Here is an 18,142-nt window from a genome sequence, read left to right on the forward strand (position 1 = left end):
CTGCGCGTAGATGCGCATATGTGTTTTTTTTTTTGCCAAAAGGCCTTCAAACAAGGTGGGGCCCACCTATAATATCACATAAAACAGTAGATACTATATGGCATTCGTGATCCTTGTTCGAAGATCTAAACCATTCATTTGTTTGGCGTCAATGTAAATAGGCTATGTCCCAAAAAATCATCTCTATTGGATGATTCTAACCCTCCTCCAATCTGTTGACGGGCGATGCCATATTTTTAATTCTCTACCAATAGAAAGGGTTAGGATCTGATTTTTGGGGCAAGGCCTATTTACATTCTGGCCCAACAAATGAACGGTTTGGATCTTCAAAAATCCAAACAGGGAAAATGATATATTCGTTCCTTTTCTTTCATGGGCCACCCTTTTTAATTTTTTTACTGTAAAAAGAGTAGTCATAACTCATAAGCATAGCGTATAAGATGGTGGATTGGTCGTATGCAATTTTCTTCCAAAAGCGAGGACTATTTGGCAAATATGGAATTCTAAAGGACTATATACCAATAATTTAGCGTCAGAGGGAGTTATCGGCAAAAAGACTTTCACGGGCACGCTTCGGAGGCAGTTATCGGCAAAAAAAGACTTCTCCTTATTTGCAAAGCCACATCGTTGTCACCGCACAGACCGTACGTGCCAAACCCTAGATTCTGGAAACCCTAGATTTCTGAAAAATCTTGAGCGTTTGGCTCGATTATTCGAATGCTCGGATCGTGGTAAACTATTTCCGTGGATTTTTTTTGTGTTTCTTGTAATCGATGGGAAAAGGAAACGAGGTGTTGGCAATGGAAATCGATGGGGAGAAATTCGATTCTTCAGAGCAGATCAAACGGAAGTTCTCAATCAATGGTTTTTCTCTTGAATTATACTTATTATTCTCTTCGATTTTATCTTTGTACTGTTTTTTTTATTGGATTGCATCTTTGATTTGATTTTGTGGTGAATTTTAGTGTTGCAGCTTCTGAAATCTGCACAGATGCAGCACGGATTGCGGCACCGGGATTACACTCGCTATAGGTATGTTTGATTATTGATGGGTTTAGGGTTTTGGCAATGGAAATCATATGAGATGCAAAAATCCAGGCCTAAGTTGCTTTTAGGGTTTGTTACCATTCAAAAAAAGAAAAGAAAGAAAAAGTTGATTTTAGGGTTTTGTACTTTATCTTCATTTTTTATTCAGATTTTCTGTTTTAAATTGTAGTTTCATCCAATGCTTGTTTTCCTTTCACATTTGCAATGTTTCTTTGCGAATAATTTGTTGGTGATCATTAAAATTTCAACCTCAAGCAATGTAGATAATAGCTCTCCACATGCAAGATCAATAAATAATAGAAAAATCTAAATCACCTTTAAAAGTATTTTAGCTTTTTGTGCAGTTTAAAATAAATATATTAAAAGAACAGCAATACGATTAAGGTTACAAAGTTCATGGCTGGCATCTGAAGCCAAGAAACTAACTACTGATAAAAAATGTCAAGATTTACAAGTAACACTGACTGACTAAATATTTTCCATCTCCCTGAACTTGTTTGAGTCTTTGAGAAACAACAAGGAGGTCGAGAGACCCTCTTTAACCAATTAACTACTGTCTAGGAATCACCTTCAATTCATGCTTGGGACAGTGAATTTCTGCGTGTAACTTTTATCCTCTCTGCATTGCAAAGAGTTTCATCTCAAACCTACATATGCCAAAATTATGATACTACTGGGATCTCTAAAGCTAGCTCATCCAGACTCTATATTGTTGTTTCTATGTACTTTGCTTTTGTCATCAAATGTTGTGCTTAAACCGTACACTAGGAGGCTTAATCCATACATCAAGAATTAAAATGGTTTTCTTTTGAGATTTCAACATTCATTTTCTTCATTAAACGCTTAGATTAAAAGAATATCTATAAATGACTCCATAATTCCTGTCCTTCCATATAATCCAAACAATTGATGTGAAGAGGATTTTCTATAGCCAATTCATCCTTTTATTACCTATAGGATGATGCCACCAAATCGATTATTCAGTTCATCACTTGTACATCTAACACTACATAAATAAGCAAATGAATGGAATAAAACTAAAAAGAATATCTAGGCCCCCATGTCGTTAATTTGGGTCTGACTTGCATTGGATGTCTTCTTTGGTATAATGAGAAAGAGGTTAAACAGATTTTTCAGGGCCTAGTAAAGGGGAGGGCTCTAATGAGGTGGAGATTCAGACATTTCTTAGTGGATTCCATCTCCTGGATCAGACTCAATTTGGCCTTCTCATTATTGAGGGAGACTTTCTTAGTGGATTCCATCTCTTGAATCAGACTTAACTTGACCATCTCATTTTTGAGGGAGACTCAATGTCATTAGGTGGGTGAGAATTGAGATTATATTTTCTATCCATGGATTTTTGTGGTTTCTTTAAAGGAAATTCTTGATATGATCAATGGTCACACCATAGAGATCCGACACGTCTGATGCATCCTAATAGCGATGCCGGTCTTCTTCTTGATCAAGAGTCAACAGAGTTGTGATTGTGACGTTTGACATTTCCATATCTGGGGATCTTTGTTGTGCATTTTATTTGTTTTTTTCTTGTTGCTTGTTGCTTTCTTTTCACTTTGTTGCTTTAGACCTTCTTGGTCTTAGTGTTCGTTTTTCTAATTCGGTTTAATATTGTTACCATTAAAAAATGTCTTTGCTATCTTCCTGACAGAGTTAATGCTTTATGTTGGTCAGTGTGCCTGTATAAAATCCTTATCGTTGACCACTTTCAGAACCTGCAAATGATCACAATTAATCACTGTACATTGTGTTCGAGTGATGTGGATATATGGATCACCTCTTCTTGCTTTGCGCTTTTGCTTTGTGGGATTTAGTATTTTTTATTTAGTTTGTTTGGAGTGGGTTGGATTCTTCCGGAACATATTTCTAATCTGTTTGAGTCTTGGGCTCTTACGTCATGGCATGTCAAAGCTAAAGTTCTATGGAGCTTATGCCTTTCTGCCCCGCTCTTATAATTTGTAATATCCTTCCTTCTTCAATTGATTTCCTATTAGAACTTTACGGTGAATGGCTAATCATAAGAAAGCGATAGCTACAAGAGATGGATGGGGATTCTAGAATTATACTGTGAATGAATAGTCATCATCAAAGCTATCACTTTTAACCTATGATACCAGGATCCTTAAAAATTGGGGGGGGGGGGGGGGGGGGGGCGCGGAAGCACCTGGCTCAACATGCTACGATAAGGATAAGGGTGTGGTATACGTGTCAGATACGTTTGATTCATATCCTCCTCATGTTTCTATTTTGCTTTTGCCACTATTGTTTATGTGCTGGTCTTTGATATACAAACAAAATAAAGATGACCTTATTAGAATAAATCCTCTTTTTCTTTTTATATTCCTCATCATTAAAAAAAAAAATTCCTCATCATGAAAGAAATGTGAATCCTAGGCTTTAAATGCTCCTTTATTTTTTTATATTCTACATGATAAAGGCAGTGGGAGTCCTACGCTTGAGAGAGAGGTCTCTAGGGAATGAGTTGCTGACTTGTTGTCGGAGAGATGTGTGTGCGTTTCAAAATTCAAACCGCATTTGGTTTGGACCATTTTAACATTTTCTTTAAGGATTTTTAACCACTTCCCCCACTCACATATAGTATCCTGTCGTATCCAATCCTAAGATTTTGGAACTTGGCGTATCCTGTACCAGATCCTTGTAGTCTCTGATATTCGCTTGTCACATTGAGTGGCTCTTTCCTATTTTACAACAGTAGGAAAACTGTCTGACTGCTTTACCTTTGATCGTCTGTGGTCATCTTGTGATATTTATACTCCAAAATGCTTTGAGAGATTTTTTTAATAACATCTAATTAAAAAACTTTAACAGCCAATTCTTGACCCAAATAAGCAACTATTTTTTTTTTTTCTGAGAATGACCCAAATAAGCTACGATATCCATAAAATATCCTAAAAACCATATTTAGCAAAATAACCCGGACAACTACTTTATAAGCCAAAAAGTAATAACTTGTATATACCATCATTCTACTAGAAAAGACCTATAAGTCCATTGTTTGTGCTGGTTAGAGTCAAAACATCTTAAAATTGTCTTTTTAATAAGATCTAATTTAAAAACTGTAACAGCCAACCATATCCATATATTATCCTAAAAACCATATTTAACAAAATAGCCTGGACAACTATTTTATAAGCCAAAAAGTAATAACTTGTATATACCATCATTCTACTAGACGAGACCTATAAGCACATTGTTTGTTCTGGTTAGAGTCAAAACATCTTAAATTTGTCTCTAAGTACCCTTTTTTTTTGGAAAGATAATAATCAGGATGTATCTCTACATCATTGGTGCTTCTTGGGATATGTTTAAAGGAGTGCGCCGACTCTCTACTAAGATCATCTATCAATTTAATATAATGATTGTACCTTTCAAAAGGAAAAATGAAAATGAAAACCCTCTCTACTAAGATTATCGATTTCTAAGGCCACTTTAGTTAGCTCCCACAGAGTCCAGACTTGATCTCGCAGCCTAAACAATTGCATTAGTAGAATATCTGAGTTTTTTTTTTCGATTGGTTCCTCTTTATCTATTAGTTTGTGATTATGATACACTGAGCTTTTATTAAAGGCACATGAATGAACATATTTGGGTTATTGGTCAACAATACATAGTGATATACTTCCCATGGGCTTTGGGTAATTATTCAAAGAAAACCATGTACATATAGATCCATGTGCAGGATGGGATGGGAATAGGTTGCATCTTTGGCTCCTATGCTTTCCCCTTTCTATCCTTAACACATCGCATTTGTTTCAAATTGACATATACCTTTTTTCATCTATTCCTTAGCAAGGTTCTTGATGAAGAAAAGATAAGCCAAGAGATGCACTTATAGGAAGATAAGCCTTTGTGATTAGACAAGGGTAGGGAACCTTAGTTGCTATGTTGCATGGAGTCTTTGCCCCCCTATGCTGAATCTGTGTCGACACGTCTCCGCATCCGAATCGGACATAGATTCACGTGGGACACACCCGGATTCTTATCGTAGCCGTGTCCCGCACGAATCTTCTTTTCTTCGGGCGAATCTGATTCATCGTTGCCTCTTTTGTAATGCGAATCCTGTATATTTTCCCTTTAAATGTATTTTCTTAACTTTTTTTTATATGAAAGCACAACCCGTACACTTTCAATAAAAACCATAGCGCCTCGACCCTCGAACATCGACCCCCTTCCTCCTTCAACTCTCTTAATACAAAACTCCCCTCAACCCTCTACCCTCAAAATTTTCATGAATATATATGCAGTCATCACACACACACACACACACACACACACACACACATTTTTTCATGAATCCGAATCCTACTTTTGGGGCTTTGCCGAATCCGATACCTCAAATCTGTGTCGGATCCCTACACGCGAATCTGTATCCATGCAACACTGCTTAGTTGTATTTTTTTTTTGAATAGTATGTGAAATGTGGTGTATACCGAATAATCAGACATACATGACAACACATATCACTAAGTGTTCAATGTTATTAAACCATTATGGATCGTTGTCTTGCTTATGTGATGATTTCTAAATGTGTGTTCGTGCTTATTCTAGCATTTCCTGAAGTTTCATCTTAAAATTCTATCATTTGAATATATTTCCATGTGTTTCCATGATTTTACAGGATTTCCGCCAAAATTTCCAACTGAAACTGAAAACGTTTCTGTTTTCGTGGTGACTGAAATTGAAACCGAAACCGAAGTTTAAAACCCAGAGCTCAAGTAGTCTCTCATAACAATTCAAAACACAAGACAAATGGCAAACCGAATGATATCGAAGATTTAATAAGAAGATAGATAAAATAAAAAATAAAATAGGTGTGACAAAGGGATTTTCATTCAGCATTGCAATGGGGTGCTCATTCTCCATCGACCTTTTCAAACAATAGACCTTAATAAGAGATATCATTCAGATGCAACGGTTTCTCATTCCATAAGATTCCATCGAATGGTTGCAAATATTTTTTCTCCAAAACCTAGACCCCCAATGAACAATCCTCTCCAAATCTCAAACGAGAGGCTTGTTGATAATATAGGTTTTATGAACCACATCCCACCCATCTAAACTTATACATTATGAGTAGCTTAAAGTTGAGATGGAAAAAGAAATGAAGTTTTACATTTATGGTCACTGCCTCCTCCAGCCAGTGTCACGAGGTGTACTTCTCAAAGAAGTTATGCCTTTGAGTGTATGATTCAAGGCATCAACGGCAAGGATTTAAATGTCGTTTTCGGCCACAACCGAACTGAAAATTTTCGATTTAGGCCGAAATTTCGGCTGAAATCATGCAAAATCCGGAAAAACAATTTTGGCAGTTTACAACAATTCTGTGGAAATCTTAAAATTTCGGTGGAAATCTTGTAAAATTCGGTGGGAATCTTGTAAATTTTGGCGGAGTTTTGGATTTTGGTGTAATTTCGCGGTAATTTTGGATTTATGTACTTTCGGCTTTGGTCCCGGATGAAATCTGTTATTTCGGCCTAAGTGTAAAACCATGATCAACGGAAGGCATATTTATTGAAAACACTATTCTTGCGAGCAATCAAACTTCAAAAAGAGGGGAGATAGTTAAGAAGCTACATGGGGACAAGAACAAGGCTGACCAAAATGGAAGGAGAACGTACTCGCAAATGCCCTTCCACAACAAACTAAGGAACCAAGAACTATCCTTGCTATTTCACAACCACATGTGAACTGATGGAGAAGAACAAGAAAAGTTTACAAAGGATGGTTCCAGAAACTCCGAAGTCAAGCACTAAAAGAAAAATCTGATGGAGAAGAACAAAAAGAGTTCACAAAGGATGGCTCCGGAAACTCCTAATTCGAGCACTAAAAGGAAATCACACCGATAAACATGACTTTACACCGTAGGATAGTGTTGTTTTACAAAGTGTATATGGCCAATTCGCAATTTAGCACCTACTTCAGTCTTCAAAAAAACTGTTTATGAAGTTGCATTTTACAACAGTTGTTAACATGGACTCCTTAATAACCTAAAAGAGATTTCGCCTTAATTGTATCGGAGATGTATGAAAAGGTATATATACATACATTGAAAGGTAACAATAATTATATCAATATAATAGTCGAGAAACAAAGAAAGCAGACAAGATGGCCTAATACAAAACATACACAAAAGCAGTAAATATAACTAAGGTTATACATAATACATACACCACATTTCACATGAAATTCGTATAAATATCATTATGAAAAGGTATATACACCACACTTCACAAACATATTTCTAGATGTTTTTCTATTTTTATGTTCCTGATTTTTTGTTTTTTGAATAGTTCTGATTTTTTTTTTTAAAATTTTAAAAATAAAATATTCATGAGGCTTGGGCCTCTCCTTTTAGAGGTTTGAATGCTTCACCTTGCAATTCAGCGTAAAAAAATGTGCTTGACTTAGAAATCTCCGTTGTCGTAAGATTTTCCCACTTTGTCATGCTTTCCATTTTCTTCAAATCTGCCTTGACATCTTCCCTTATAACCAAAACTCCCCATTTCCTAACATCATACTTGAATTGTACAATGGATGTACATGCATGTAATGGGTGTGCGACAAAGTGCCCCCTTGATATTTGATCCAATGTCAGCTGTCATTGGATCAAATATTAAGGGGGTGCCTTGATTACATACAAAGTTGATAATTAAGGGCAACGATAAAAAAGGGCGATGATATTTTCACCCCCGCTACATTAAGCATGCGCCCCCCTTATAACGTGATTTGACGTCAAAAAGCGTTGAAGTTGCCCACTTTTCTCGTCAAATCACGTTATAAGGGGAGCGTGCACGTAATGCGGGGGATTGAAAATATCATCTCCCTAAAAAAACTGAGACCCTTTTGGATGGTTGATATAGAAGTTTCATTGGAAACTAAAATATCCTGTGTAACATGAGAAGATTTTGTATGTGTGACATAAGAAGATTTCCTCGAATCCAAGTGTACCAGAAAAACTGAACAAACAAAATCCAAAGAATTAGTCTGGGTATGTCATGCTTAAGTATCAAGATCGAGCATGAAATGTCAAAATTGATTAATCAGTCAGACTTTTAAGTTCATTCCCTATGATAGGAGCTTGTGAATCAAACAAAGATGCCCTTAATCACTTTGCAAAAAACATATGAAACCCCACCTGAAGGTTCATTGCTCCAAAGTCATCCATTCAAATATTGAGAAAGGTTTGAGATGTAAAATAAAAGGGAAACATCACTGACATAAGCCATTCAAAATGCTTTCCCTTTCGGCCTAATTCTGTTGTAATGGAGGTTGGACCGTTGGACCACCTCTATTTATAGGCTCAAGATACAATAAATATTCCTCTTATCTGAAAAAGTACTTTTAGCAACATAACTTTGACCTATACTTTGTAACCAATTTAAGGAATTAATAATTAATCCAACAATCTTATAGGAAAAAGGGAAACAGATCTGACGGAAGCTATTGCAATTTGCAAATGTCCTTGTAAAAAAAGAGAGAAGCCATTGCAAATGCTTTCATTTTTTGACTATATCTGTTGTAATGGAGGTTATAGTTAGACCAACTCTATTTATAAACCCAAGATCTCTAAGAATTCCTCCTATCTCAAAAACTACTTTCAGCAAAATGACTCTGGCTACTACCATGTCATCAATTAAAGAAATAAAAAATAATCTTACAACATTCTTAAGTCCCAACAAGATAATCGTAACAACTTGGTCTAAAAGAAAACTGGAAACCCCAAAATGAAGACCACAGCAACTATTCTTAATTACCTTTTGAAAAGCTCAGGTGTTAAATACTTAAATCATTTCATTCAATTGTATTCAATAATTTGATTGGTCATGTTTTTTTCCCTTTTCCCTTGTCTGTGTGCATTTGATAATTTACAGCATGTTCATTGTTATATCGTGGGGATTCATTCAAACAGTACTTACCGATTTGATTGTATTTTTGTTGTTTGAACTCCATATATGTTTATTTTTTAGAAGTTGTCTGGATAAAGTGGGTCGCAAATAATTTGTTTTGATTTATAGGAGATATTGCACTGCACGATTGAGAAGGCTATACAAGTCATTGAAATTCACACACGGTCGTGGTAAATATAATCGGAGGACCATAACTGAGTCTACTGTCACGGAAGTGAGGTTTGTCCTTCTGCTCTTATTCTAGAAAGTTATTAATGATACTCTAAGCATAGTTAGAAGAGTTGCTAGTTCCTTATGGTACGTACTTATAACTAGGAATGGCATTGGGTTGAGGTCGGGCTTTGGTTTTCTTGAAAAGTGAATGGGATCAATCCCGAGCTCTAGGTAAATTTGAAGCCCGATTAGCCCGACAGGGATATCCATTACCATCCCTACTTATAACACTTGCTATTTTCTTTTTGATCAAGTGGAGTAGCAATTTATAAAATAAGAAGACAATGCGAAGAGATCTACTATGTGGGCACAGTTATTATAGGATGTTCATTGAGAGGATTTGATTTTTTTTTTTTTTTTTTGCGTAATTTTGAAACCTTTGTCCCAATTGTATTCGGATTACATGTTTGACTTGCACATGCATGAGTAATGTGCCATTGTTGATTTGACACACCATAAAATCCAGCTGGTTGTTTGTTCATAACAAATTTATGCATGAAAGCAACACAAAATTTTGTTCCAATCAAATTTCCCTTTCAAAAAAGAGTTTTTAGTAATTATGGGAACTTTACAATTCTAGCTTCGGATTACTTATTTTCTTTAAAAGAAAGAGAAACCTCAGATTATTTGTTAAGAATTTACCTACAATTTAAGCACTTATAACAACAGATTTCTTGTATATCCTTACTGCATAATTTTCCTTGTCTTATGTTGCAAGTTAGGATGCCTTAAAAGAGAGCTCTTTTTTATTTTCGGAACAAGTGAATTTAATTAAAAACAAATTAATTAAAAACGCCTAGCAGGCAATTGGCAGCACATATACAATGCAATGCTAGAAAAAGGAAAAAACAAAGGAAGCAAGAATACTATCTAAGCATCTCATGCCTAATCATCAATCTAGGGAAGGAAATCCCATGGGTAGCTAGCAAGTCGGCAGAAGTGTTTCCTTTCCTATGAATATGAGAAAAATACGACTATCCTGCAAGATATCCGAGATCTCTCCGAAATAGTATATGAATCTACATGGGCATGGGGGAGGAGCCTCCTCCCTAAGCCACCATATCGTATCAAGGGAATCGCCTTCCACCCATAAATTTACCCCACCAGTCAGAGGGCCTAGTTTGACAACACTCCAAACATTATAGACCTTTGCCTCCGCTACATAGCAATCTTCTCATAGACCTGCTAAGGACATAAGCCCCCAGCCCCCCGGGCCACCATGACTATTTGATAGCAGGGGAGTCCCTAGTAAGGGTCCTACAATTTTGTAAAAAATTTAATTTTATCCACTCTTCGGTTAGGGGAACCCAAACCTTTGGCGACCTTCTCAGGTTCCCCACCGGTGTATGCCACTAAGACATTAGAGAATTAACTGATAATAATGCAATGGCATTGAACATGGCAAGAAATAGCTCCCGATCTGCTGGGCTCGAGGGCTCTGAATAAATAGTGTAGTGCGGCTTCCAGAGGACAATCACGAAAGACACAATCGCAAGAATCGCCTCATAATCAAATGATTCCTAGTGAGAATTTTATCGTGAAAGAAAATCCGTGTTTCGGGGAGAAGCTAAACTGCTCGGAGGGCCAAACAAACTCGTCTAGATAATCATTGTTAGGGAAATAGAGACTAGATGCCGTGGCCGATAAGCTACACAATTCATCGGATGCTTATGCCTTTTCGAAGCAGCGAGGTTAAAATCCATTGAAAACCCACACCATTCCAGTAGTCAACGATGAAGGCCCTGTGGTTATCGATGCGAACAAAAATGTTAAGTCTTTGGCCAATGTCTCAGCACATCGCTTATCCAACCAAAACAATGCATTTGTACCATTACTAACAAAGAAGAGAAACTCGATTTGTGAAAAAAATATAGAAGGGAATTCAATTTCTTCTTACTAGAATCATGTCTCGAGAGAAATTTTTCGGAGAAAACTCTTTTTTGGAAGAACAATTCCATTGACTCTCGTGAGATGAGACTCTTAAATTTCTATATTACTTCATCTCCATCTTCAAAGAGTTCTATTGAATGATGGTTTGTTTACTTCATAACTATGGAGTCCTTTTGATGGGAGACCTTCTTTCTCTAAAATTAAAAAAAGAGGGCTATAAATGTGATAGTGGGGTCCATGAAAAATGCATTAGGGTTTTCTTTGTTCGTAGGGGTATATCTGTATTCTGGGATTTTAATTTTAATGTAATTGGGATGGATCGTGTTTTTGTTAGTGTTTACTATTCACGTGACACTATTCATATATCACTATTCATGCAACACTATTCGCTGACATGTTTTAGTTTTTTTATTTTATTTTTTGTGAGTTTCATATGGGAACTTTCTAGAAATTAGGGTTTTTACTTATTTCTAGAAGTTGCAAGAGAAGTATATATGATGCAAATCTAGCTCTGATACCACTTTGATGCAAACCAAGGGTTCACAGGTTCTTTTAAAGAACTTCAGTAGCGTTAACGTGTCTAAACCTCAATTAAAATAGCACATTCATTACTAAACACCCAAAATTAATCAACTAGCAACCAGGGTTTGTAAAGATTTAGAGCCTTTGAGTTAATTCACTAACATGTTAAATTCAGTCTAAACGTAGTTGCAAACACAGTCATGCCAAAAAAATCAGATCTGAGATTGTATCCAAGATGAAACAATAATGTTTTAGTTTTCCCACAATGTAAAAAAATTGTAAAAAAACAAAGCTAGGGTCCCAAAAGTCTAAGGTATCAGTGGAAAAGGGAAGGGTCAAGCAATGGGGCTATAATGAGAAGTGTATATAGGGCAGTTGGTAACTATGTCACAAATATCTCCGATATTTTCAAAATATAGCGTTTTTATCACGAGATTTTGATAAAACGACAAAATCCCGAACTAATCCCGAGATTTTAAAAATATAGCGATATTTTTGTTTTTATCATAAAATATCCCGATGATATCACGATATTATCCCTATATTTTTACGATATTTTTATTTTATATTTTTTTTCTTAAATTTAATATTTTTATATATTTTTAAATAATTTTATTTTTATCGTTTATTTCCCGATATAAACCCGAAAAAATAATAAAAAATAATATATGCCGAGATTTTCCCTTGCCGAGAAATTCCCGAGAACGACATTTGTGACATAGGTTGGTAATAATGGTCACATCACACCTGGTCGTGTGCGCCTCGGCCTCGAACCCTGTGGAGGAGAAGCTCCCAAGAGGAGATGGAGCGATAGCATCATCCATTGTTCGTCCAAGGGTTGTAACAGCCACTGGTGATGAAAAAAGGGTGGGAAAATGGTGGAACTGCAAATGATGGAACTACAAATAAATCCGCTAGGGCAGCCGAGGGAGGAAAGTGATGGCTGGATCTACTTTGTAGGAAATCATCAATCAAACTGAGGTTGAACAACAGCTATAACAACTGGTTGTCTGTTGAGGAGAGTAAATTTGCTGCAAACCCAAGGGTTCGCGATAATACTGCAGAAGTTTTAGGAGCTTGATGGGTTAATCCTTAAATAAAGTAGCACAAATAGTCCCAATATTAGATTAAGCTTTAGTAAAGTTGATCAATTCATCTTTAGGTTTTACTTCCGAGCTAGTTTTTTTTAGGAAATTTCATCAACGCTCTTAAGTATGTCCAAACATGAAATTTTCTTTAACAATTCACTCCAAAAGATAACAATAGATATAAATATATATGGGCAACAATATGCATCGGGTCTGGTTACAATATGAAAGTAAAAAAAAGAGAAAGCTAGGGCCGCCCAAAGTAACCACCGATCTAGAGAAAATGGCCTCAAGCATAAAGCATGTGCAAAGATAAAAGTTCTAAGGGTATCAGTAACTCAAAATAGGGTTTAGTAAGGCTAGAAACTGTGGTAGGCAAGATCTCACCCGAAAAGAAGGTCAGCATATCAGCCTCGAATCTCGTAAGCTGGAGGTCCAAGAGGTTGGTGGATAAGCCTGGGAGGTTCGAACAGTCCCAAGACAACAACAATTAGCAGTTGACGATGTCTGGAGTGTAGACATGATGCGAATATGCTCCCGTCCAGCCCGAACATTAAAGAAACTGGTAGACGATGGAGATCTGCTGCAAGGTGGTGCCGAAATTGAGAATAAATCAATGACAAACCTCCACAAATAGCTGGATATCTCCACGGATTAGGGAAATTATAGTAGGTGCTATGAAAGGGGAGGATACTAGGACAAATATAAAGGTGACTGTTTTGGACGAAGTCCTTAACCCACTGTTTAACAGTCCCAAAAGTTGGAACAACAAAGAGGGATGGAAACGACCAAGAAAGAGAGGAGGAACCGAAGGGAGAAGAATAGGAAGGGAAATAGATGAAAGTAAGAGGGAGAAAAGAGGGCTGGTGTTACCGTATGTTATCAATAATCATACAGTTTAGGTAAGAAGGCCAAAACGTGGGGAATAAGAGATAATGGGAAAGTGCCAAGAGGAGAAGAGGGAATGAGAAGGGAGAAGAGAAGAAAGAAGGAAGAGAAGGGAAGGAGGAAGGCAAGAAGACGAGGAAAAGTAAGGGGAGGGAGATACCTCACCTTGCATGGGATTTTTCCCTTCTTGCGGCAAAGGGAGAGTTTATCCCAATTTGCGCCAAAAGTTAAGTTCGTTGGGGGGGGGGGGGGGGGGGGGGGGGGAGGGGGGGGCTGCACGATTCTCCAAAAAATAGTGCTCTCCTTTCCCCGTTAGGCCTCTTGTATAAGGTTTAAGTGATGAGCAGTTGAGCCCTCCCTATTAGCCAATAGGACATAATCACTTAAGTCATTAGTGAATGACTTAAATACCCCTATTTACTGGTCAATGGAATACATTCACTTAAGGCTAATAAGAGGATGTGATTAAGGTATGTGACTAAGAAAGATGGTAAGGTGGTGTGGGCCCTAGTTGATGTGGACACCCCCACATCTAGGGTCGCAGAATAGAAACAATCTAAAAAATAAAAATTGTAATGTAAACTAATAAAATAAAACGTCTCCCAAAATAGTAGATGATCAAATTTGGATCACATTAGTTCTCCCCGGGAGGGAAGAACCCGACTCTGTCGAGAAGAGTTTTGCTTTATGCGTAGACGTGGTATTGCGAATTCGTCGTGCATGTAATGCAGCTAACCACAAACCCGATCCTCCTCACCAACAAACTAAGTTTCTCTAATGAAACTCTCGGCCGGCCTCTGGGGCCAGGTGTCTATGAGGTACTTCCATAAGATGTCGAAACGATGAAGTGAGTCTTGGTGGAACCTCCAAAGCGTGTAAGATGAGTGGATCCAGTCGCAAAGTGGTCGTGCTGAGGTAGCATTGTCATTTGAATCCCCATGATAAATATCTAGCTGCCACAGTGCTGATTTGCAGCTACATTGTATAACTCATGGCTTAAGCGCAACCGCTCCAGCACCTCTTGTCTCACCTCCTCAATGTGATGAACGTGATCCTTGACCTCAACACTACACTGAATGGGGAACAATGAAGAGGTACGATCCAATAGACGGGAATGAGAAATATGTAGACGGTCTCAAAATGGGATGTATGCAGGGTTTGATTGATAGAACTGTTATTATCAAATTCTGCTTGAGGCAGAACCAAGTCCAATTGATTGGGTCTCCCATTAACTCCCCAACCTGCGATTTACACCCTTCTTCGGCTCGTCTAACTGTGGATAATAAGCACTACAAAATTGAAGCGTATCCCTCATTTGGCTCCATAAAGTTCTCTAGACACGACTCAAGAATGTCCTAACTGCAGAGACCTGTGTAGAATGAGACATCTTGGACCCCTAACATCACTGATGAAAATATACTTGATTCTACTAATTTTCTGCCTCGTCCTGCACTAATCCACATCACATTCCGACTGAGGCCAACAACAGCTCTGGTTGTTTGGTAATCCCGTAAGACCAAATGATGGGACCACGAAGTATGGTTCCTCAAGAGATCTAAAAGGAGACCCCTGACAAGTAATCTCAGATTGATACCGACTCGAAAATAATGCATGTCTGTTATCATCAGGAAGTCTAGTATCTATGCTCATCGTCACTAACGATGGCGCCATATCCTTCGACGGCCTAGGAGGATGCCTTTGGGGATTAACTTAATTTTCTTGTTGTCTTTAACGAAGAAATACATATTCTTTTCTCCGTCAAGTGTGGCCTTACGATTGAATTGTCAAGGACGACCCAAGAAAAATATAATTGACCACTAATGTTGCGACGCCACTCACAACAAATCGAGTCTCGATACACATTTCCAATGGAAAGTTTACCAGACATCGGGTCTAACTGAGACCTTGACCCGCCTTTGATCCATGCGATCTCATATAGACGAGAGAGTGTCGCGGTCTTCAATTGCAACTGCTCTATCTTCATGGCTGAGACCAGATTCTTTATACTCTCACTATCGATAATAATAGGGCAGAGATCTTCCAACCGGCTCTTTAAGTGATGTGAAAAATACTTTTTCTTAGCCATTCATCCGTGCATGGGGTCTAAGGGGGTGCTATATCACACTGGATCACACAAACGGCCCTACATTGTCCTCATCCAAGATAGCCTCATCGTGCTCTCCCTCAAGCTCGTCCATAACCTCTCGTCGAGCATACTCATCACAGGGAGCATTTTCTTCTCTATGCTCGGCCTTATCCTCACATTCACTTGTTCCGCTATCTTTGTTTGAGGATTGAATGCCCTAAGTGGATAATCAGATGACATGTGACCCAGTTCGCCACACTTGAAGCATTTAAAGGTGAAAGTGAATGGCTTGAATCTTAGAAGACCACGCTCTGTGCTCGTCTCACCGAACTGGACTTTCGAAACATTGCTCTTAGTAGGAAGAGCTGGGTTTGGTTGGCTGGTCACTGGGTCCCTAGCAGTTGAACTAGAGAGGCATTTGTTAGTATTCCATCGACGGAAATAATGGGCCATCTTGTCGGCCTTCATGGCCAATTGGAAGGCATCATCAGCAGTGATGATTGTGTGAAGGGAAACTGACTTCTGGATCTACAATCGCAGTCCATTGATGTATTAAGCGATAGCCCACTCTTCATCTTCAACCAATGCATTACGGGCTATCAAGATGTGGAATTACTCAGTGTATTACCTCACAGAACTAGTTCCTTTCTTAAGGCCGAGTAGCCTTTGGTAGAGGGTGGCTCTAAAATTAGAGGGCAGGCATGTACCTTTCATCGTTTCTTTCATGTTGGTCCAACTGCTAATCTTGGCCTTTCTTCTTTGAATTTCCTTGTTTGTAATCTTTTGGGAGATCATTCCACTCAAAGAAGTGGTCGATGCTTATCCATTCAAGGCATTCGTCAGGGTGGAGGTGACCCTTAAAATCCCCAACATCGAACCAAATCCCGTAGTCTCTAGACCCTGTAAGGCTAGCACTATCTTATCCTTAAAGTGTGGCCAGGGTCCATGATGTAGAATTTTTTAAGGTCTACTTCCAAAATTTAAAATTCCAGCTAGATTACGCAAAGAGGTAAGAACAACAGTGATTGAAATGAAAATTTTGCTCAAAACAGTCCTAAGATCAGTATGTTGCTGAAAATTGCAGGAAATGAGTAGAAAATGCAGAAAATAGATGAAAACAACAAGATAATGATCAAGAACAAGAACACAATGATAGAAACTGAAATTATTCAATTTGGATACGAAAAAGAACAAGTGAAACTTAGCTCAGCAAAAACCTCAAGCTGAGAGGAAGCTGGTGAGGAAGGCCTTTAAATTCCAGGATTTCCCTTCTAACATCACTCAAAGATGCCTTTACATGCTGCAACAATCAACAATCGGAAAGGTGGGTTTGGAGAGGAAGGCCTCTTACATACGATTTAAATTATGTCCCTATTAGCCAATAGGACATAATCACTTAAGTCATTAGTGAATGACTTAAATGGCCATACTTAATGGTCAATGAAATAAACTCACTTAAGGCTAATATGGGGACATGATCAAGGTACGAGAATAAGAAGGATAGTAAAGTAGTGTGGGCCTTAGTGATGTGGAAAACCACGACAAGTAGCGTCCCAAAATAGAAAATATGGTAGAAATAGAAGTTCTCATGGCTCGATTGCAATCGCTCTAAAAGATCTTGTCGTACCTTCGTCATGTTATGGACGAGGTCCTTGGCTTCGGCATTATATTGACAAGGGTAGTAGGAAGGGATGAGAGCTAGGAAGTTGGTAATGCAGTGGTCAAAGATAGTCTCAAAAGGGATACATCCTATGAAACATGTAAGGGGACTATTGTAAGCAAATTGCACTTGTGGTAGAATTAAATCCCATTGATGAAGTCCGTCGCCGGCTAAGTACCTTAGCAAATCCCCAAGGTTGTGAGTGACCACTTCTATCTGTTCATCTGTTTGGGGCTGGTAGGCACTACTAAACTGAAGTATAGTCCCCATTATGTTCCATAAAGTTCTCCGAAAACAGGACACATCCAAGAACCTTGCTGCAACAAAACTACATGGAACGAGCAACAACTGAGAACTTCTCAACTATAACCACGATGAACTCGCTTCTCCTAGCAATCCTGATCATGTAATGGACTGACTTACCCCGCGTTGGGTCGCATAAATTGTTCCCACATGATCCCCATCACGTAAGATTTCATCGTGCCCACGCTCATCAGATTGCTCATTCGTTCCCCCAACGTGGAGCACTTCCATCACAGGGTCATTTCCTTATTCAAGGCAAGTTCTATCCCATCATTTACTGCGCTAAATTGGTTTGAGGATTGAATGTCCTACGCAGACGATCTGATGACCTGTGACCCGATTCACCGCATTTGAAATATTTGAAGGTGGTATCATGTGGTTCATTTGGTGAAGAGAGAGAAGAAAGAAAGAAACAAAGAGAAGATGGATGAGAGAAGTGACCCAACTCAGTAGCCCTTATCCCCTTATTCACTTGCAGGAAAACACTCGTGTTCCCACATTT

General features: G+C 38.2%; 1 protein-coding gene across 3 annotated transcripts in view; it reads left to right on the forward strand.

Annotated features, from left to right (window-relative positions):
* The first annotated feature begins 522 nt into the window (after positions 1–522).
* The window catches only part of LOC143888422 (signal recognition particle-related / SRP-like protein), a 69,147-nt gene continuing 51,527 nt past the window's right edge, over positions 523–18,142 (forward strand). The window contains exons 1-3 of one of the 3 annotated variants that reach the window (XM_077392832.1): positions 523–864; positions 966–1,032; positions 9,099–9,209. In XM_077392832.1, coding sequence (XP_077248947.1) covers positions 774–864; positions 966–1,032; positions 9,099–9,209 — 269 coding nt within the window. In that variant the 5' untranslated portion in view covers positions 523–773. The remainder of the gene's footprint in view (positions 865–965; positions 1,033–9,098; positions 9,210–18,142) is intronic. The other 2 variants (XM_077392829.1, XM_077392830.1) reach the window with 2 other exon arrangements.

Source organism: Tasmannia lanceolata, unplaced genomic scaffold (assembly GCF_043159265.1).
Source record: "Tasmannia lanceolata isolate RefF3 unplaced genomic scaffold, GAP_Taslan_0.1 ptg000012l, whole genome shotgun sequence".
NCBI lineage: Eukaryota > Viridiplantae > Streptophyta > Magnoliopsida > Canellales > Winteraceae > Tasmannia > Tasmannia lanceolata.